This window comes from Desmodus rotundus, chromosome 7, assembly GCF_022682495.2.
Source record: "Desmodus rotundus isolate HL8 chromosome 7, HLdesRot8A.1, whole genome shotgun sequence".
Lineage (NCBI taxonomy): Eukaryota > Metazoa > Chordata > Mammalia > Chiroptera > Phyllostomidae > Desmodus > Desmodus rotundus.
In genome coordinates, this window is record NC_071393.1 from 68,288,333 (window position 1) to 68,311,724 (window position 23,392).

At 39.4% G+C, this 23,392-nt stretch overlaps 1 protein-coding gene across 4 annotated transcripts in view; it reads left to right on the plus strand.

Moving 5' to 3' along the window:
• Positions 1-23,392, plus strand: part of FMN1 (formin 1) — a 403,953-nt gene that overhangs the window by 47,025 nt on the left and 333,536 nt on the right. The window contains exon 5 of one of the 4 annotated variants that reach the window (XM_045201499.2): positions 1,117-1,204. The exons of the other annotated variants lie outside the window; for them this stretch is intronic. Coding sequence (XP_045057434.2) covers positions 1,117-1,169 — 53 coding nt within the window. The 3' untranslated portion in view covers positions 1,170-1,204. Of the gene's footprint in view, positions 1-1,116; positions 1,205-23,392 lie in introns of those variants that run through there. 4 annotated transcript variants of the gene reach the window in all.

Sequence of the window (23,392 nt, forward strand, 5' to 3'; positions counted from 1 at the left end):
CTCTGAGGAAATTCCATAGTGTTTTTCACCAGTCTGTATGCCCACCTGGAGTGTACTAGGGTTCCCTTTTCTCCACAACATTGCCAGCATTTGTTGTTTGTTGATTTGGTTATGATGGCCATCCTGACCAGCATCTCATACTGGTCAGAGTGACAGGTCAGAATGAGAAGTGGTATCTCATCGTGGTTTTAATTTTCATCTCTCCGATGGCTAGTGATACTGAGCATCCTTTCATATGTCTCTGGGCCCTCTGTATGTCTTCCTTGGAGAAGTATCTCTTCAGATCCTTTGCCCATTTTTTAATTGGGTTGTTTATCTTTCTGGAGTGGAGTCATGTGAGTTCTTTCTATATTTGTGAGATCAAACCCTTGTCTGAAGTGTCATTTGCAAATATATTTTCCCATGTGGTTGGTTCCCTATTCATTGTGCTGATGTTTTCTTTAGCAGTGCAGGAGCTTTTCATTTTGATGAAGTCCCATTTGTTTATAGAATGGTATTTTAAATGAGCAATAAGGTAAAGAAGGATGTGTGTGTGTGGTATGTGTTTTGTTATGGAACACTGGTTATCTTGGTAATAAATAATTATTGCACTTTTTCATTCCTTTGCCATATGACCTTTCTACCTCTCAGTTTAATTAGGTCAATTGTCTTATTGTTTAAAGTTCAAAAACAGAAGAAGTGAAAGAATTGGAAGACCTGGTGATAAAGTTTTCAGTCTGTGAATTCAGAAAAATTCATCTGTTTTTTAAATAAAAAGTTCTTGTATTTATCAGTGATTGACAACACATTGTGCTTGGTTGCTTTTTATGCAGAACATGAGGAGAATTGCAAAATATCTTCCCCAATTATATCAAATTAAGAATAACTAATTTTCATATGAAATATGGAATAGATTTTCTACCAATCAACAACTTGTATTTTGAGTTCCTTATAAAAAAAGTGTTTCTCTCAATCAGATTGTGTTTCTCAAAAGAGAATATGCTTTAAAGGCCAAGGCCTGATATTTAACAATCCCAAACCAGCTTTCCACAAATGAATTTTTTGCTTGGTTAATATGCAGTTGGCATTGAGGATAGCACCTTCTATTGAATTGCTTTTCATTTGTCTCTTTTCTAGTCTTGGATTCAGAGTACAAGGTTTACAGCAAGGATGGCAGTCTGTGGTCCTAGGCCAAACACATCCATCTCTTCTGAAGAAATACAGACTCGGCAGAATTAACACTGTGATAAAAAGTAACAGCCAATAAAAAATCTAAAAGAGAAGACCATCTTAAAAATAAATAGAGATTAAGTTTTGAAGAAATATTGATCAAATATGTACAGGGTATGGGAAAAGTAGGTTTACAATTGTGAGTACATGAAACAGAGTTTATTTGTATATTATTATTTATTCATTAACTATTATATTATTTTCCATACAAATACTATAAACATACTTTTGCCACCCCCATCCCATATTTTCATATCACTCAGCTATTCTGCCTTATAGTGTCATTAGTTTGGGCACAAAAAATAAGACAAACTTTGAAGGTTATCATTGGATTAAAAGCATTTTATCAAATTAATAAAGCAAAGTACTGAATACTGAAGGTATGTGCTTTGTTTTATTCTTCATGGACTCTCCTGGAGGGGATGCTTTGTGAAAACAGTAGACACCAACTCTGGGCCTGCTTTCTACCTCTTCATAGTTTTTAGCAGATAAATGACCTTTACTGCCTACCTTACTCCACCCACCTTCTGATCACTTATAAGGATCATACGTAACTCCTGTTAGAGAGTTCTTAAGCGGGAATCAACCCATGCTGTTTAGAACATTTTTGTGGCCACTGGGCTGTGCTATTAGGCCAGACCATCCCCCCAGAGTTCCTCCAAGTGCCCTGGAAGCTCAGCTGCCTGCTGTCTCATGTTCCAGAGTCTCTTCTCTCTCACAAAAGGTCTTGGAGTTTTTTCCACAGTCACGCATTGCTCCAGTACATGGGACAAGAGGCTTTCTGTGGCCCACTGCCTTATAGGTAAGAATTTGAGACTAGGTCAGATTAGGATTCAGATATGTATGGGAGGTAGAGGGGCCTGTGGGGTCCTTGAAGGATACTGAATAATAGGGAAGGACAGTGGACAATGGAAGAAGTATCAGGAGAGAACAGGTCTGAACCAAAAGTCTGTATACAGGTAACTTCTCAAACTCTAGCAGGAGGGGTGTTGGCATGAAGGGAAGGAATAACTTTGTTCTCCGAAGCCCAGTAGCTTTGCAGGTGAAAGAACAGTTTTAGAGGGGCAGAAACTTTCTGACCAGAGTGGGAACAAAGCCCCAACCACAGTGGTCTAGAAGAGGTTGTCAGAGTGACAGAGTAACAGAGCCCAAGGGGGTGAGGGCAGTGGTCCTCAACCCCATAACTTGTGGCCCCCCTGGAGGGCATAGCTGGGGAGGAAGACCCTGAGAAAAGACCTAACTTCCTTCCAAACAAGTGAGTGAGGGTTTTAGACATTGAGATTCAGGTTTTTGTGACACAGCTTTATTCTCGATAAGGCAGTAAGTTGGATCATCCAGGTTTCACGTATTTTTCCTAAAATGGTATGATATGGGTTTTTTGTTTGTTTAAGCTTAAGTTAAAAAATTTTTTGTGGGGGGGGACTTTAAGATTTTATTTATTTATTTTTAGAGAGAGGGGAAGAGAGGGAGAGAAACATCAATGTGTCAGAGATACATCGACCTATTGCCTCTCATAGGACCTCATCTGGGGACCTGGCTGGAAAACCAGGCATGTGCCCTGACTGGGAATTGTATCTTCAACCTTTTGGTTCACAGGCTGGCACTCAATCCACTGAGCCACACCAGCCAGAGCTAAAATTATGACTTACAGTTTTGCGTTTGTGGGGAGAGCCCGAAAATAATCCTGTGACTGATTAAAGCTGTTGGTTTCCATGTTCGCCCAGGGCAGTTGTAGAGAGAGTAAATAACATATGTGGCTGGAGCCTAAACACAGTCTCCCTGAGTTCAGACATGGGTCTTGGCACGTCTGGATAATTACATGGTTAGACCTGTCTCGAGCTTTGTGCTTCAGTGCCCAGAGGATTGTCACAAGGCCCAGCTCATCCTAAGGAAAGCAGGATTTGAGGCACATGAGGAGGTACCTGCCCCAGGGGGGCAGAACAGCACTAAAAACAGCATGGCTTATGCCCTCCAGGCTTTTTGCTGGCTCAGTTCTCTGCAGTCATGGTTGGGTGCTAGGGAGAGAAGACTTCAATGGAAAAAGTATCATGAAAAGTTACACGGTAATTTTACTAAAATTTCCTTAAGATATCGAAGACAGAGTCTGCCTGACAGTACACAGACATGTGGTCAAAGAGTCCCTAGTCGAGGTGCTGTTGAAGCAGTGCGGCCGGGCACGTGGTGGAAAGAGCCTGCCTTTTTCTCACACTAAGGAGAAGTGGACACAGGGGAGAGGCAGGCAGTAGTGCCATGGAAACCCACCTGGTACCTTAGCTGCACCAGCCCTGGGGACAGTTCTAGCAGTGTCAAAGGCACGTTACGTTAAACAGTAAGAACAGGAGAGAACAACAGGGTTAATGGGAGAGTTGCATCCATGAGCCCATGTGATCCCTAGAAGGATTCACAGAAATGGGTCGGGGGAGGGGTGCACAAACACTGGTAGAGCCAGAGACATAGTGATTTTGTACCTTGTTGCTACTCCCCTGGCTGCATTTGCTGGAAAAAACAATATCTAATTCATAGGGTTCTTTTGAGAATCAAATAACATGAGAGGGGGGACCCAAAACAAACCAGTATTATCTTCTGGAGGGTGAGCCCCTTGTAATACAGGTTTCCCCCACTAGGTGAGTGTTCTAGGAACCCAGCTGTGTCAGTGTATCAGCTGGCGTTGTTGCGAGAGATTGCATTTAGCATCAGTGAATTTTTTGTTAGAAGACTTTTTCAATGTGTTTGCTCATTTCATCATGAGTGATTTACATGTGCACCTGCCCACACCATGCTGGATGTTCAGCAGTTTTTGACCAAAAATGGCATAAGTCCCTTTCTCCACCCTCCCTATTCACCAGTGAAACAAGAGATTTTTGTTTGTTTCTCAGGATGAAAAAAGTCCTCAAAAGGAAATGTTTCGCCTGCTAATGTGGAAGAGATGAAACAAAAAAATGGCAGAATCACTAAAAGGCATCAAAATCAAGTTCAAAAACTGATTTGAGCAGTGGAAAAAAATGCTTGATAGGTTTATTGAATTAAATGGAGAGTACTTTGAAGGTGACTGAAGTTTAAATGTATGAATAAATATGAAAATTTTTATAAATAAATTCCAGGATGTTTTTGGGTTCCCCTTTTAATATTGATGGAAATGCTTTAGAAAACATTAGATTATTTATAATTACAGAGCATTGTCACTTCAGAAGGGAGAAAGGATTTTAATAATTTACTCTTTTTGATGTTTTTCAATGATGAAATGATGCTACAAATAGTTCGCAACTGTCTTATTCTATGTGGATTTCTTGATTTGCTCTCAGTTAAAGTGGCTACATTTACTTCTATTTTTAAGTCACTTATATAGTATTTTTGGTCTGTATGTTAGTTTTGATTTTCTGCCTAATTTATAAAAAACTTGGTGATAGTGATCATAGCTGATAACGCTGATGTACTCTTTACAGAGTCTAGCTTAAAACTGGCTCACTCAATAGCTTTGGAATGTAATCAGGGGAGTTTTATTTCTGAATTGAAGTAAGTAAAAGTAAATTACAATTACATTTTTAATAGTAATGTCATTCAATTATGAAGTCATAAGTTAAAGGATGTTATAACAAAAGCAAATCCAAAGTACCTTTTCTTCCTTCCTACCAATTGTTGCTGAACCACCTGAAGTCACATCTTCCCCCTACATAGCTTTTCCAATTTATTTTTTTAATCCTTACCCACATATATGTTTATTAATTTTAGAGAGAGAGGAAAGGGGAGAGAGAGAGGGAGAGAAACATTAATGTGAGAGAGAAGCATTGTGTGGTTGCCTCTCATATATGCCCTGACCAGGGATTGAACCCACAACCCAGGTATGTATGTGCCCCAACTGGGGATTGAACCTGCAACCTTTTGGTGCATGAGACAACATTCCAACCAACTGAGCCACCTGGGAATGGCAGCTTTTCAATTTCTTCAACTAATATTAATTTTGTTTTTCCTTATATCTCTATCTTTTTTGTGTGTGTGAAGACAATAGGTTTTGAACATCAATTATTATGTTAGTATACATATTTTATAATATTCTTTCATTTTTTTCTGTGTCAATCTCAAATTCACATCAAGCTTTTGAATGTAGGACTCTATTTATACTTAAATGGATGATTTTCAGTTCCTTGAATAGTATGTCACGAGGTGGTCAATATGTATTGGTTTAATTAAACTTTTTGGTTGTTGACTTTAATTAAACACCACCCTCCAATCTACAAGTGACAAGGCAGTGGCTGAGGCAGAGTGCCCTAGGAGTAGTTAACCGGCATGGTTGGCAGTTCCTTCAGCTGACGTGCCATAGCAGAGTGACGTGGGTTGTCCCCGCCATGTTCCTGGTGTCTTGTCTTCATTTGTCACCTGTTTCTGCTGGTGATAAAATATATCAGAATTGAAACAGATGTTCCTTATTTTCATGTTTTAAAAAGACCCCCTTAAAGACAATAACATTGTCATGTTCGTCATCATTTACCTGGAGTCAGGTTCAGTACCTATTCAGGTGTGTATTCAGTGACTGTTCCACTGAATGAATGTATCAGTGGGTGAATGAGTGGTGAGAAAACTCAGTCTGCCAGCTGGTAACAGGGACAAATTCTCCCCACTTATCCTATTTAAATTCTCCCTATTTATCCTATTATTTAAACAGAATGAAATTGGTTTCATACCATATTATATTACTATCATGCTATCTTGATAGATGACACTTTATATTTTAACCTTAAAAGTATTAATCTCTGCATAGGTTTAGAAATCTGAATATACTCAGAGTACAGGGCTGAAATTAAATGGAACTTGGGTTCTCAAAGCCACATTTTTTTTTGTGAACAAAGAAACTATTCTTTTAACTGGAATAATTTTATAACATAATCAATTTTTCATGAACAGGCCATTTTTAATCTTAAGATGAGACTTAACTTTATTGTCAACAGCAGTCACTGAGGTGTATAGTGATCAAACTGGAAATGGACACCAGGGGCAGCTTACCATTCCGTGCATTTTGCTGGTCACAGATTAACCATGTTGTATTATGCATGATCCAAGTCCAGCATATTTGTACCAAGGTACCCTTTGTGACCAACACATGGGGGAACTAGAAGACTGGACAGGTCCCTGTGACTCTCCTAGGCTGATGCAAGGTGTCCTGCAAGGCCCACCTACTACATGCCTGGTGCCCACCATTGAAGTCTGCCTTCTCTGTGAAAGCACTGTTGTGAGAATATTTGTATATAATGCAAATCCAAATTGAGACCATGTGATTGATTCCCAAAGCTATGCACAAAACTCATTGTTTTAATTTGCCCATAAAAACTCCTATTATTACCTGGCAGAGCAGGATCCTTACAGAAGAGGTTATAGGACAGGGTTCCAAGAGTGGAAGCAGAAATCAAGGCCAGGAAAACAGTAAGTAGGCCTAAATAATGGCAGGAGCATTTGAGGCCCCAAACCAATGGAGCAGTGTAAGAACACCAGGGACCTGAATTCTGTGTGCAGATTTCGCTTGCCTTTGCCATGGCCATGTAATGTAACTGGATCGTGGAAGTGATGTGCCATCATATTTACAAGTTCTACTTTCAAGGGTAGGAATCTAAGGGACTATCTTAGAATTTTGCTTACCACAGATAGTATCCTTCCATTATTTAGGGCTCTCCAATCCCTTTCTGGTTTTGTGTTCTGCTTCCACTGTCAGAACCCTGTCCCCACAGCCTTCCCTAATGTAACCTCATGTTTATATACAATAGACTGTTCTCCATTTCTGGGTCATTAATCATAATATACTGGTTGAGAGTGTCTGTGTGAAAGCAGAACACTTCAGTGTCAAATCCAAGCTCTGCTACCTACCAGAAGATTAGCAACTGCCTTAAGTCTATAAAGGAAAGTGAGAATAGTGTCTGTGTAGTAGATAATACTTTAAATACTTATGAGTTGTTGTAAGATTAAGTGATATATTTAAAAGGCTTGGCACAGTGTCTATCACATAATTCTGCAAAAATGTTTAGATATCATTAGTAGTATTTTATAAGTCATTGGTTTTATTTATACATTATTTCTTCACATGAGATACCTTGATACATTCCTGTGCATCCTTCAAAATTCATCCTAACCTTGGTTGTGCAAAATGGGAATGATATAGGGAACTCTCTATTTTTCAACTTTTCTATAAGTCTAAAATTATTACAAGAGAAAGTTAAAAGTCCTAAATGTTACCGCAATGTTATAAAGCCTTCTGATTCTCCTTATTGTAGAATGAACAATTTCATTCTGCTTTCATAGAATTTAAGGATTATCACATTACACCATAACTATTTGTTTACATTTCTGTCTCAGTATAAACTCTATGAAAGCAGAGACTAAGCTTTATTTATCTTTGTATCTCTAATATGTAGCATCACATTAGATATAGCTTAGAGCATATATTATATACATGCTGGCCCAATAGCTAACTGTTGAATGTATTTTTGTTTATTGTACATGAGAGATTCGCCATGGAAAATGAGATGTGACTATAGGACATTTTAACTAGTGGGAGGGTCATTGTGCCGTCAAACAGTGGTTATCAAAAAGTGTGGTTTCCGAGACAAGCAGTGTTATTAGCCACAACTAGAAACTTGTTAAAATGCTGTTTCTTGGACCCCATTTTCCAGACCTGCTGAACCAGAATTTCTGGGAGTGTGGCTGAGCTGTCCATTTTAACCATGTTAGTGGAGACCAAGCTAAGAACATAAATTATTATGCTGATGTATAGCTATGTTAAATGAATTCACAATCTTGTAAGTGTAATATTTTATTAAAGGAAAATGACATAGATGAGCTATTACTGAGAAACAATTGAATTCCCACTTAGACCTATACAGTTATAAACATGAAAGTTTATTCTTTGTTTTATTATCCTACTGACATTGTATATTGCATTAATACAGGAAGGTAGAATGCTATTCTTGAAGGTAGAATGCTGTTTTCCTGCCCGACATTTGTTGCTGTGATCACAACTTTTACCATCGATCATAATATTAGCATTCTGGCTTCAATACAGATGTCTTCAAATAACTATTGATGCCTTCCAAGTGCCTGCTGCTGCTTCTCCAACGATGCTACTTCTCCAAATTGTATTTGAGCATCCATTAGGTTTTCAGTATATTGCTTTTATAGGCAGTTTATGTTATCAACAGATATTGGTGGAGTTACAAATTTTCATCTAGTAAGTCATTAAGATGCTACAATCACAGATCTGTAGTTTTATTGTAAAGAGCAGCACTTCTATTTTGTTGCCATTTTTCTAATTCCTTTAAGAGCAAATGTCTTGAAAAATCATATGATAACTTGTCTAGCCTGAATCCAGGAAAGCATTTGCTTCTCAGCTGTAGAAGCTGTTGAATCCTAGCCTCTGTTATTGGAGGAAAATCACTTCCTTATGTCTGTTGGGCAGTATTTTCCTTTCAGAGGTTTGGAGACTGTCCTTTCCGAGTGCCTCAGCCTTCCTATGGCTTTTTCTTTTTCATGCTAAATAGACCACAATTCATACAACTGTTTAGGTGAGCTGGGTTGAGGATGAAGCACCCCCTACCCCAGACCTTGAAATCAGGAAACCTACATTTAAATCCTGCTTCTGTCAATTGCCATCTATGTGTCTGTGAGTAAGATGCAACTTCTCCAACTCTCACACTCAACAGCGGGTTAATGATATCACACTTTCAGAGTTGCTGTGAGAATGAAATGAGACAGCATACATGAAAGTGCATGAATATGAGGAATTATTTTATGATTATAAATTGCAGCCTCAAAAAGAGAGCTGTCACCTTTCAATTGTCCTTAGTGAGCCCAATAGTCTGTATGCCAAAGAGGCCCATGGATATTCTAAATGGCTGTTCTCTGCAGACTACATCCTGAGAAACTGCATGCATTTTCTCCTCCCCCAGGGGCACTATTTACTGTCATTTCTTCCAGGTGGGAAACCACTAAAAGGTTTAAAAACTATCAGCTTTGTATTCCAAGGCAAATAGCTTTGGCAATAGTGGGCCCGTGATAAATTGCAAGCAGGAATAAGAATGCAACAGGTCTGTAATAGTCTTGGTGTTGGTAGTAATAAGAAATAGGTTCCAAAACTCTGTGGATTCAAAATTAGATGAATTTGATCAGATCTACAGTTGAGGAAGAAAACAGAGTCAAGGATGACTCTAAGATTCTGGCCTGCAGTGACTGGGAAGACAACCACTATATGAAAACACACAGGGCCTGCAGCCAGGCAAACCATCTCACTTAGAGTGTTGATTAATGGATCTGTGCCAAAATGTAGAAAGGTGTCATCTGCATGTCACAAGACTCCTCACTGCTCCTGGTCGGATCTTTTCTTTTCAACCTGGTGTTCTTAGTCAGCTTTGGAGGAACACTGAGATGGAGAAAGAAGTGTTAGGTGACAGAATCAAAGCTTGTTATATCCTGCCTAAGCTAAATGGAACAACACTGAAGTCAAGAGGATACTGGAAACATCCTGCATTTAGAGTAAAATATCCACTTACAAGTAAAGGACATAGGAGACTTTGGTTTCAGCTTCAGTTGACAACATATTGATTTTGAGCCAGTGGGGTGTGACTGTTTAAAACAAAAACCAGACTACATTAGTAACAGATATTCATATCAAGGGCAAAAATGTACTACTGTACTCTGTACAGTCTGACAAATGTAGAGTTTGGGGTGTGATTATGGGTTCATATTTGGAGGAGGCTGTTGGCAAATTGGATTACATGCAGGGGATCAGGATGGATACATATTGAGAAATTATTTCATAGGAAAAAGAGTCCAAAAGAATAGTGAGCCAGTAAAATTGGAAAAGAGATGCATGACAAAGGTTGTTTGGTGGATACTACATATGCCACCCAGACTCCCCTATTAAGATCAAGGCCCTGGTTCCCCAGCTGCTGGCTGTGTTGCTGGCTGATGGCTCACAGCTGAGTTGTGCTCACTGCCACGCCTCACCCCACTCCAGAACTGCCATCTGCAGAGAGTCCACATGCTCCTGAAGCACAGCCCTATCCCATGGCTGGTCTGTGTGTGAGAGCACAAAAGCTCAGTCCTGTTGCCTTGTGCAGGGCAGCTTGAAGTCCTGCCCCAGCTTCAGAGCTCCCTGTGTGATCAGCAGAGGCCTCTGCTGTGGCTGCATCTCCTCCTGCCCGATGGTGCCTCCCTCACTCTCTCCACTAGACCTGCGTGGAAGTCTCTTCTGAGTCTATTTCCCAGGGAATCCTACCTGCAGCAGCTGATATTACAAAGACTGGGAAAGGATAAATTATGCAATAAATGATGCTGGAACAATGGATTATCTATATGGAAAGAAAAAAAAGTTGGAGCTACCTTATGCCGTGCACCAAATCTATTTCAGGTGGATTTAGAGCTGAAAAGCAAAACTTCATAGCTTTTAATAGAAAATATGGAAGTTGTAGGAAAGGGTTTCTTAAAAGCACAAATCATAAAGAAAATTATTGGTAAACTTGTCTATATTAGAATAATATAAAATTAAAATTAAATTAAACTCATTTAACTGTAACAAATGATATTTTTTAAAGTAATAAGAACAACTAAGAGAAGATATTTGCAGTACTTATGACAAAGAATTAGCATCCAAAGTATATAAAGAATTCATACAAATTAATAAATGAAAGGCAAACCACCCAGGAGGACAAAGTGGGAATAAATTATAGTCAGTTCCCTTAAAAGAACGTCTGAATGATGAATATATGAAAATATGCTTAGCCTCACAAGCAATTAGAGAAATGACAATTAAAATAAGATCCTATTTCATACATATCAGAATGGAAAAGTGATTTTAAATTTATTTAATAATGCCTTTTTTTCTTCTTCTTCCTTTCTTTGCGTGTGGGCCTGTGCACGTGCCTTTTCCATGATAAACTATGCATCGGTGAAGACCCAGCACAAATGCCATCTTTTTCATTAATCTTCCTGGTTAGAGTTAAGCATTTCCTCTTGTCTATTCCAGACAGTGCTTTGCGCTTCTTCCATTTTAACGCACTTGGCATTGTCACGCTGTTTACGTGCAAGTCCCTGACGCTAATTAGTTTGTGAGCCCCTGGATGGCAGCAATCATCACATGTTTACTACGTGCCTCTGGCACTTATCACGGTGTGAGACACTTGACTAGCAAGGGTGCACTGGATACCAGTTCCAGTGGCTTTTTTCATAAGATCAGCCCTCTTCACAACAGGGCTGAAAGTCTTGCTTGCTTACTTTTCTATTTGATATATCCACTAAAATTAGTTCAAAATGAACACTAATTTTTTTTTTACCTTGGAGAAAGTAAATTGAATTTGCCTTCAAATTTTTCTTTTAAAAAATATTAAAATTTTTTTTCAGTTATAGTTTACATTCAGTATTTTGTTGTTGTTGTTGGTTTCAGGTGTACAGCATAGTGGTTAGAGAATCATATACTTTGCAGAGCATTCCCCTGATATTTCCAGTACTGACCTGGCACCATAGGTAGTTATTACAATATTATTAAACTCTAATTTTGAAAAGAGTTTTTAATTACTCATTACCTATAATGGAATATATTATTAAATGTGGTTCCCACCCTCAGTTTAAAGAGGTTAGGCAGATATGCTGGTTCTTTTTACCATAGGTAGACAGCTGCATAGGGACAAATTAAGTGTTATTTTTCTGTATTACTCATTGCTTTTCTTCCAGGTGCATTGCTGCTTAGAGGTACTATCAGGATTTATTTTTAATCCTGAAAAGAATGAAAGAAGTATACTCTGCCTAGAGAGATTGTATATATATATAAATTATATGTAATATAATATGTAGTTTTTATATATGTAATTTATATATAATATGTAATATATATGTAAATAAATTATAAATTTATAATATGCAATATATAAATATGTAACTTATATATATATATTCATACATGTATATGTGTGCTAATTCTTTATGTAGATATATCCATCCATCCCTCAGGAAAGCTAAGTCTGGAAACATGTACCTTCAAGGTGTTTGAAATTTTTTAAATTTCTTTTTTAAAAGCCAATGGCTGTTCTACAAACCCCACATGGGAGAATATGACTTAGTTGATATTTATCTCTTTTTACAGCGATTATAAAATATTAAAGCTGGGATGGTCCTTGGACCCAGTGCCTTCATGGTACAGGTAATGAAAATGAGACTTCATGTAGAGTGTTATAACTGTTCAGGGAGAGAGTACTCCCAATCTACTAACTTCAATTTTGGTTCTTTGCTCTCTATACAGTTCTCACCACCAATTTGAAGGTAACAAGAAACTTCTTTGAATTTTCAATGACTTTGAGTTACAGTAGCTACCTTGGTATTTACTTTAGAGCCCTTGAAATTTTCCCAATAAGCAACTACTTGGTAGCCTTTGTACCATTAATAATGAACTTTCATTAGCATCTAAATTCAAGGGTGATGCGGATCCTGGCCCACAGGATCCATGTGTTGTGGCTGTAGTTGGCAAATTCACACAGACTACAGAAATCCTGTGGAGAAAAAGGGACGGCATGGCCACTCTCTAGGTGAGAGAGAGGGTGAGAGGGCCAGAGAGCCCGACCCCTGCCTGGACAGGCTTTTATTGCTTTTCTGGGCACATTACATCAAGGATGGTCCTCATTTACTATGCACAGGTTTGCTGTAGGTGATTACCTTTTACAGACAACAAAGGAAAGAATGCTGCTAATTACTTCAAACAGAAGGATGTTACAGCTCAAGGGGGAACGTAGTTGAACTGGTTACACTCCATACTTGGGAGGTTTAGCACAAACTTTAGGAAGTTAAAGATACTCAGTGAACATTTGCTGCCTCAGTCCAGGGTGAGGGAGTTTTAGCAAAAGCAAGTCTCATAGCAGCCTAGGTACAATGTAGGCCTGATTCCCCACAGGAGAACCTATCCATGGGTGTGGGTCCTGTGTGTTGGATCTCGCACTCACTGGCTTTTCCGAGTGGGAGCTGGGCTACATTTCTCACGTGTGGAACAGTTCCCTATACAAGGGGATAAAGCAACTCCATTCTAAATAAATATAATTATTTAGGCTCATGGTTAATATGGAGTAAAAGGTAAAGTTTTGTGAAATAAATTAAAAATTTACTTGCTTGTTAATTGTGATAAAGTCTATTAAATATAATCTTATATGATAAATGAAATATAGTTGGTAATATAACTGAATTTCTACTTACTCATTGGTAAAATGAATAACTTAGAATAAATATCTGAGGACAATCCATCTTTGAGAATCTTTTGCCTCTAAATATTTTGATTGTGTGATCATAATAATAGAGGAGTTATCTAGACTTTGCAAAGTTAACTGAGGCTTGGTGTTGCTTAACAAAGAAGGTTTTCTTCATTATTTTTGTTTTTTGAAAAGTGATCTCTGATTCAAACACTGTCTTCTTTCTGAAAGGCCCCTAGGAATCTCTTTCATTAATCTCCATATATGTGTTTTCTGTCCTTCATTTATTTGGTAAGCCTGTGATTTGAACTAAGTAAATGTCAGTTGTTCAAACCATGTGGTTTCTCTGTACTTGGTTGGATGGATGTAAGGTTTAAAGGAGGCATCATGGAAGAAAACGGATAGTCACATATCTATATATCTGCCCCTAAAAAGTACAACCATTGTTAATATAACGAGAACAGTTTGTGCGACCTTGATGTAAATAGGCAGCCAAGGAGTGTAGACTGGAATGTACGTGGGTGAACAATGATGGCTTCACTGTACTAGTCAGTGAGGGTGGTAGACCTGTTGAGTGAGCATGTGTACTGTGTGGCTGTTGCATTCAAAATGAGTGAGCAAGTAGAGCAATGAATCTGCATCAAATTTTGCATTAAGCTTGAACATTCCTTCGTGGAAACTATTTCATGATTCAGAAGGCCGCAGCCATGGGCACCTGGTGACAGGCAGCTTCATCACGACAAGGAGCCTGCTCAGGCGTCACTGTCTCCTGCAGTTTTTTTGTGAGACATCAAATCACACAGGTGACTCAGCCCCCTACAGCTCAGATTTGGCAAGCAGAGACTTCTGGCTTTTCCCAAAACTAAAATAGCATTTGAAAGGAAAGAAATTTCAGACTGTCAGTGAGATTCAGGAAAATACAATGGGGCAGCTGATGGAGATGGGGTGAACTGAGGTCCCGAGGTGCCTATTTTGAAGGGGACTGAGGTGTCATTGTCCTATATAAATGTTTCTTATATCTTGGGTCTTCTTCAATAAATGTCTCCACTTTTCATATTACATGGCCAGATACCTTCTGGAAGGACTGTGTGTGTGTGTTTGTATGTGTAATTTGAATCTGAATTTCTGCTGCTATGGTCTAATGCAACGTATATAACCTCTCTTAGTCTGAGTTTTATCTTTTCTACTTTGTGCATAACAAAATGTACTTCACAGGCTTCTTATGAAGAGTAAATAAGATTCCAAGAACAGTGTCAGGCACACTGAAAGCAATCATGTCACATTATGGGCTGCAACTGCCAGTAAAATTTTTCTTTTTGGTGCTGATGTACAGTTTTCCTATTGATCTCATTGAAGCTTTAAGTACTTTCCTGTTACTGTCCTGAGTATGTGTTTTTAAAAAGTTACTTTTTAATTGTATATTCATAACAATTGGTCATAAAATGATGTGTCAGTGAAGATGGGAATGTTTGTTTCTGATTTCCACAACAAAATTCTCGCTTTCTTTTCCCACCATTCTTCTCTATGGAAACAGCGTAGCATTGCTGAATTTCTGCAAAAGTGTTCAGAAAAGACCAATGGGTAGATTCCCTAGAAGCTGGAATCAGTATATGATTAATTTCTTTAATAGAGGGTTATGTATTTTTCATATTTGCATTCCCAGAACCCAACTTGCATAAATAGATTTGGTAATGAATATTTTATAGAGCATAAAGGGGTGGGGCAAAACTCCTTCCAGATTCTAATGTACTTAAAAGAAGCTTTAGTCAATTTCCTAACTTAAAGTATAGGCCATGACCTGGGTAATGTTATAACAGATTAAGAGGCCTTACCTAATTGTTGCAAGCAAGATTTTGATGCCCGGGAGAAAGAAGGGAAGCCAGCATAAACAGTAGCTCTTGCAGAATGATGCTTTAACAAGGATTATTTCTAACCAAATGCACTATACATTATACCAGTGCCAATGTTTTTATAAAATGCATAATAAGAATATTTAAAATATTGATAACAAAATAACTTTCCCCAGCAGTACTGTTTATTGGTTCAACACATATGACTTTGCATTGCTAAAGTATTTCATTCCTGCCCATGAAAATTCGTATCTAAAAAGTTTTTGATCAATGTTCTATTGTTGCTCAGAGTTGATTATTACAACTCACAGTTATTTTTTTTGTTAAAGGTTTTATTTATTTATTTTTAGAGAGGGGAAGGGAGAGAGAAAGAGAGGGAGAGAGACATCAGTGCGTGGTTGCCTTTCACATGCCCCCCAGCCTGCGACCCAGTCATGTGCCCTGACTGGGAATTGAACCAGTGACGATTGGGTTCACAGGCTGGCATTCAATCAACTGAGCCACCCCAGCCAGGGCAACTCACAGTTACTTTTTAAAAAATGACTGCATAGGCTTCCAGCCAAGTGGAGGCATAGGAAGATACACTTCACTTCCTCACACAACCAAAAGAAGGATAATAACCAATTTAATAATAATAATAATAAAAACCCCAGAACTTTCAGAAAATTGAACTGTATAGAAGTCTGGCAACCAAGGAGTTAAAGAAACATTCATTCAGACTGCACCACAATGCAGGGAAGTAGGTTGCCCTGCCCTGGTGAATACCTAAGGCTCTGCCCATTTCAACCTAACAGGTGCACTGAGACAAAGAAATATGCCCCAAAATTAAAAAAAATGATAAGGCCCATCAGCAAACGAGTGGATCCAAAAACTATGGTATATTTACACAATGGAATTCTACGCAGCAGAGAGAAAGAAGGAGCTTATACCCTTTGCAACAGCATGGATGAAACTGGAGAGCATTATGCTAAGTGAAATAAGCCAGGAAGTGAGGGACAAGTACCATATGATCTCACCTTTAACTGGAACATAAGCAATAGAAGAAAAAAGCAAACAAAATATAACCAGAGACATTGAAGTTAAGAACAATCTAACAATAGCCAGGGCGGGGGTGGGGGGTGGGGGCGGGGATAGTGGGAAGAGGGTATTACAGGAACTACTATAAAGGACACATGGACAAAACCAAGGGGGAGGGTGGAGAGGGGGGAGGGAGGTGGGTTCACCTGGGGTGGGGTAGAGGGATGGGGAGAAAAGGCATACAACTGTAATTGCATAACAAAAAAAAAAAATTAAAAAAAAAATGATAAGGGGCTTAGGAACTTCTGGGTCCACTTTAAACATTCCAACATCTGAATCATAGGGGTGCCAGAAAAAGAAGAGGAAGAGCAAGAAATTGGAAACTTATTTGAAAAATAATGGAGGAAAACTTCCCCAATCTGGCCAAGGAACTAGACGTGCAAGTTCAGGAAGCTCAGAGTCCCAAAGAAGTTAGATCCAAGGAGGAACACACCAAGACAAGTCATAATGAAATTACCCAAATTAAAGATAAGGAGATAATCTTAAGAGCAACAAGAGAAAAGAAGACAGTTACCTACAAAGGAGTGCCCATCACACTATCAGCTGATTTCTCAAAAGAAATCTTACAGACAAGAAGGGGCTGGAAAGAAGTATTCAAAGTCATGAAAAGCAAGGACCTACAATGTAGATTACTCTATCTAGCAAAGCTGTCATTTAGAATGGGAGGACAGATAAAGTGCTTCCCAGATAAGGTCAAATTGAAGGAGTTCTTCATCAACAAGCCATTATTATATGAAATGTTAAAGGGACTTATCTAAGAAAAAGAAGATCAAAACTATGAACAGTAAAGTGACAATAAACACTCAACTATCAACAACTGAACCTAAAAACAAAAACACACTAAGCAAACAACTAGAACAGGAACGTAATCAGAGAAATAGAGATCACCTGGAGGGTTATCAGTGGGGAGGGGGAAGATGGGGGAAAGGGTACAGGGAGTAAGAAGCATAAATGGTAGGTACAAAATAGGGGGAGACTAAGAATAGTGTAGGAAATGGAGAAGCCAAAGAACTTATATGTACCACCCATGGACATGAACTAAGGGGGCAGGTAATGCTAGAGGGTGGCAGGTGCAGGGGGGAGGGGAATAAAGGGGAGAAAAATAGTGGTACAACTGTAATAGCATACAATCAATACAATGTACTTAAAATTTGAAAAAAATGACTGCAAAAATTTTCTACAGTGTGCATAGTTTATTTATCCCTGCTTGCATGGACCAATGTCTCCTATTCCTCCATTTCAATAAGAGAAGAGATTAGAACAATCTACTTGTCATTAATCAGTTGACTGCCAGAACCCAGCTCTTTTTTCCCACCCTTCCCTAGGCATAGAATTCTACAAAAGCCACCAATAAGGTTCATAAAATAGAGTGAATGCAACTTGGGGCATTAACATTTATTGCAGTGTCCCTTACTGTGTTAGACTAATTACATGGAAGTTTCATTTAATGCGTAGAGACCTGTGCGTGGCACACCATCTCAGTACTATGTGTGTGCAAGAAGAGAAATGAGACTTGCTGAAGGAGAGCTCTGGGACCATGCAGTTTTTGCTTTGTTTTTGGCTTCTGCATTTATATCCTTTGAATTTTTAAAAAATTACTCAATTAGATCAGTGTGCTTCTGTGACTGAGAAAGTCCTTTTGCCAATATAAACCATGTTGATAAACCTAATCTGCCAAAATGACTTAAAATGCCATCCATGCTTTTTTAGTTTTTAGGAATCAGAGTTTATCCTCAAGAAGAATTCTGTTTGCTGGCTCATCCTCGTCACTGTCCCCCATTCCATCCGCAAACAGCTTGTTTTGTTCTCCTCAGCTCACAGGTCCGTCAGAACACCGCCTCCCTGGGGCATGAGGCTCCTCTGGCTCCAAGTGAGCTGGAGGACATCTCCTCTGGGAACTGAGTAGCTTACACGTGGGTTTCAAGGCAGTGGTAGCTACAAAATAGTAGCTACCTACTATTTTGTTTATAAACTAAATCATTATCCTCATTAAACTGCAGGGGTTTCATGAAATACATGTTCACTTGTTCAGGGTTTTAAAATAGTTGGACTGAGTATGTCAATTGCTCAGTGTGACCAAGAAGTGGATCCTGGGCCTGTGGCTTCCTGAGGAATCTGAGAAATGATGTCTTTCCTTAGGAAAAAATAAGGATCCATAAATTTTCAAGTGAGAAAGGTGCTCTCTAGTATAAAGGGAATGGATTATTTTTAAATGCTTTAAAAATAGGTAAGGCAGTGTTTTAGAATGTATATTCCAGATATACAAAAATGTATGTCTCAGTTCTGAAAAATTTAAACCTTGTTTTTTACCACACACAGCACAATTTATGGAGTATTCTTGCCAAAGAACTGAATGTGTGTGTAATCAGACATCCAGGGCTAACTTCCCATTCACAGGAAATATGGAAGCCAGAGGGATAAGTTAAGCAACACCACAAGCAAGCAGACAGATGAGTCCATACATGGGACTGTTCTAGTTTTTTTTTTTTTTTAACTGAGTTATAAGTGACAACATTGTGTAAGGTTAAGGCGTACAACATGTTGATTTAATACATATATGTATTACAATATGATTACCACCATAGCATTACAAAACCCCTCATCACATCACATAATTATCATTTCTATTTGTGTTGAGAACAATTAAGATCTAGTCTCATAGTGACTTTGAAGTTTATAAGACAGTCAATAAAAGAGACAGATAGGGGTTAGGGGAGACTTATTGGTCTGGTAAGTATGTGCAGGAAACTTAAATATATTTGAAATAAGCAAACTATAAAAAGACATTTTTGAAATAATTACGAAAATTGAACATGGACTAGACATTTGAGATTGCCAAGGAATTCTTGTTAAGTCTGTTAGATACGATCATGGCATTGTGAGTATGTGAGACAGTGGTTCTCAGTGTGGGGCCTCTGACTTGCGCCACCAGCATCGCCTGGGAGCACATGAGAAATGGAAATTCTCACCCCACCCCAAACCTACTGAAAATGACATTCTGGGGGGTGGGACCTAGCAAAAATGTGAGAATCACTGACAGAAGAAAATATCCATATTTTCAAAGAGTATGTAGAGGTGAAATGATACAAGGTATGAGGACGGTATTACAATACTTCAATTAAAGTAAAGGAAAAAATTTGATGAAGCAAGTATGGCAAAATCTTAATTGTTTTGTTGAGTAATCTGTGTGGCTGCATTATATGGTTCTTTCTATTTTTGTGTATGTTGATTAGACGGTTTTTGGAAACCTTACAACACACATGCACATGAAAGGAGAATCCTCAGAGAAAACAAATGAGCAAACAAAAACTTGATTTTAAGTTTGATAAACACTTCAAGTTTGCCTACAGAAAACTGGGGTAAGTGTAGGCTTTGTCTTTCACCATTTGGCTGGGTGGTCTTGGTAAGCCAATTTCCAGGAACCTCATCTTAGCCGTGAGATAAGGAGGTTCAACATGTGATCTGCTGTGAAGGTTCTTTCAAGCTTGCTCTTCCTGATTCTCTGAGCATTCAAGTGAGTGGTCAGGAATGTTCCTCAGCTGTGTTTCTCAAGTCTGGAGTTTGACCTGTGGGTGAGCATGTTTCTCTGTCTCATCCATTTTTTAGAGGATAGCAACATTCTGTGGGAAGACTGAAGCCCAGGCACATCACCCTCTGACAGAGTAGATAGGGTGCATGAAATTTCATGAAGAAGATCCCCAAGGGTATGAAATGTGACTTGCCTTCCAGGTTAAGCCAGAGATGGTGAAGGCCCAGAGCAGAGTTTGGTACCTGTTGCTCCTGGCATTTGCCTTGAGTCCTTTCTTTTTGCCCTTACCACTGCTGTGGTCACCACCTCTTCAAACAGGGTGTCAACTCTGAGCAGGTTCAGGAGCCCTAATTCATAGCTATCACATTTCAATGACCCTACTGATTAGAATATTCAAAGCTGTGCACCTATTTTGACAGATGGCAGCGGTATCCTCACTGCTGGGTTGAGTCAGGTTATTTAGTAAACCAAGAGCATGCAGAATTGCTTGGTTAATTCAGGCCTCTGTGTGTCCATGGTGAGGGGCTAGACAAGAGGAAGGCAGCATCTCTCTGGGGAGGTTTTGGGGGCACGCCAGGCCAGTCTTGGGGAGGGGATGACCAAGGAAGAGATGATGGGACTGTGGGAACATGCGTGTGGAGAGGCTACACACTGCATTGGCAAGAGGAAGGGAAAATGAAACAGGAGGAAGCTCGTGAGGACAAGGAACAACAGCTGCAGAGTCCAGCAGCCAGGAGATGTATCCTCTGCCTACTCCTCTTTAGATTACCTGATAGAAACGTAATTCCCAGAAGTGCAGGCAATCAGTGATAGAGTTCCCACTGACAGAGCAGTTCCTGGAGTCCTCTTCCCAGTGAAGGCATTTGCTTATTTTCTCTTCTCATGTTCCTTCATTCCTTTCATTTTCCTACCTTGACTTTGACCCTGCCTGTGCCTTAGCAAACAAGCTATGCCCACAGGGATTGGCTAAAAAAATGACAATAACAACAATAATAGTTACTTGTTGAGCTCTTATGTACCAGCAACTGAATTGAACACTTGATAAATACTGCATTTAATTCAAACCACAATCTATACAATAGCTATTAGACCCATTTTACAGATAAAGAACAGAAAGTCAAAGAAGTGAGGTAAGTTGCCTGGGTTACTCAGCTAGTAAGTGGCAGAATCTAGAGTTCAACCCAGGTCTGACCACTGCAGTTGTGGTCCCTCATCTCTCTGCCTCACTACTGTGCTTTCTTCCATGGTGACAGGGACTGGAGTGAAAACCTGGAGCCGGAGCAGTGGGGCAGTCTGTTGAGAGGGCCACACAGTGGAGGGGCTGTAGTACCTGGTGCTCCCTCAGTTTCCTTAAGGTCCATAATCATGTAGAAAAGCTGTCCCCCAGTTAAAGAAATGTGCAAGCATTTCCCATAGCATGTTGAAAGGAAATGTATTATTCACTTTTAGTAGGAAAATTAATTTCTGGAGCACCGTCTGCAAACCTAGAGTCCTCCCCTGGGAAAGTTTTCTTGGTCAGTTGTGTCGTACTGACTCTCTGGGGCCATGTTAGTTCACAATCATGTGGGTTTCTTTTTTCTTCTTAGGAATATATAGCTACCCTTCTCCTTTAAGATAGGGAGAGAGAAAGAAGGTAGAATTCCAGAATGCTTCTAAAACTCCTTCCTACCCTCTCAACTAGAAGAGCCAAATGTGGATGAGCAGCTTATTTGCAGAGTGGTGACTGTAGTGAAGGGTCTCGCTGTGACAGGGAGTGGGGAAGGCAAGGGCGGAGTTAGCTGAAGAAAGCTATGGATAAAACCAGCACCTGCAGTGACACTAGTGCTTATATGGAACTCCCACACACATTAATTGCCAGGAGATCCGCACAGAAATCCCCACAAGGTGAGTAGGTATATTTCTGTCTGCTTTATTTTTTAATCATTTATTTGGTTTATGCCCTACCTCATTCCAGAAAGGATTTAAGAGACTTACATTCAACATAGAAGATAAAATGCATTTAAAACAGGTGTTAGGAATTAGAGAAAAAACATGCTTTTTGACAGGGTTATATTTGACCTTCTTAAATTTTGTATCCAAAGCACTCTGGAACCCTTAACATGACCCTTGCTCTGTTTTCAGGAAAAAATAACTTTAATGTTATTCATCAATGAAATCACTTGCTTGGACACTTTCATCCTGAAACATCATTGTATAAGATTAGGAAGTCGTCATTCAAGAACTATTCCATAGAGAGAAGTGGGTACTTTTCATTCCTATTTGAAATTGTTCCCAAGCATGTCCATCTCTGTTTATGCTTATGTTTCTGTTCTTGTGGGTGTGCAGTAGATGTGCATAAACGGTTTATTTTTCATAATCTCCCAAGAGACGCAAACCTCTCCAATAGCATGTACTTTCTGGGATTGCCAACAACCCTGTCTCACAAGCAGGGAGCGCCATCTCCATGGAAAGAGGCTGGAACCAAGACGCAGGGAGGGTACTAGCCAAGTAAACAGCAGAGGGAAGACTTGATGTTGAATCCCTGTCCTCCATTTCATTGTGTTGCCTTGTCTGCTGTGGCCATGGAGCCATCTTCTCTGAACTGTAACAGCGAACACAGCCCTGTTGCTGTGATTATTTGTGTTGATATCTGCGAAGCACTCACAAATCATCCATTCATTCAACAGTATTTATTGAATACCTATCATGTATTCATCACTGTTCCAGATAGAGTGGACACAGCATTGGACACAGCAGTAGACACACACAAAAATCCAAGTAATCCCTGTCTTCATGGAGCTCACATTGAGGACCAAAATATGATCAGTAAGTTCTGTATTTGGTTAGCCAGGCATATGTGTGATGGAGAGAAACAAGGCAGAAAACAGAACTGGAACTGGAAGTGCCTATGTCTGTTCCATGGTTTTATGGTCCATAGATAGGCAGCTTTGTATTGGTATATAAAGCACTATGGTGACCCTACCCAGTTCTAAGTAATGTATTTTAAGAATATGGCATAACCCTGGGGAAGTAGCCTGATTCCAACAGCGTTGCATGGAGAGTCACTTCTGACCACAGGCCTTGCCAGCTAAGCTTTTGGTTTCTCTAGCTTCACTCCTGCCAAGAGGCCTCCTTGCTCCTCAGGGGATTGCTTTACTCATATTTCAGGACAGCGCATTCTTGTGTCAGGTGTGAAAGGAATCTTTCCCACTGGATGCCAATGAGAAGAAGCACCAGGGAAGGATGGCTGACAGAGCCCACACTCTCCTCTCCAACTGGGTTATTCTGTGCGCTAGCTTATCTCTGTGAGATCTACCTGCTGTTGCTCCGTTTGTACCAACACCTAACATCAGTATTTTCTGGGACACATCTTTGCAAAGGAGGACTTAAGAGAGGGGATAAGATTCTAAAAACTCAAAGTTTTACACTGGCCTTTTGAAAAAAAATGTGTAGAAAAACTTCTGAAACAAGGTCCCAAATTGTTGTATATATAATATCTAAAGTGCTTACTGGTCTTGGTGGGTCCAGCTCAAATAGCACAT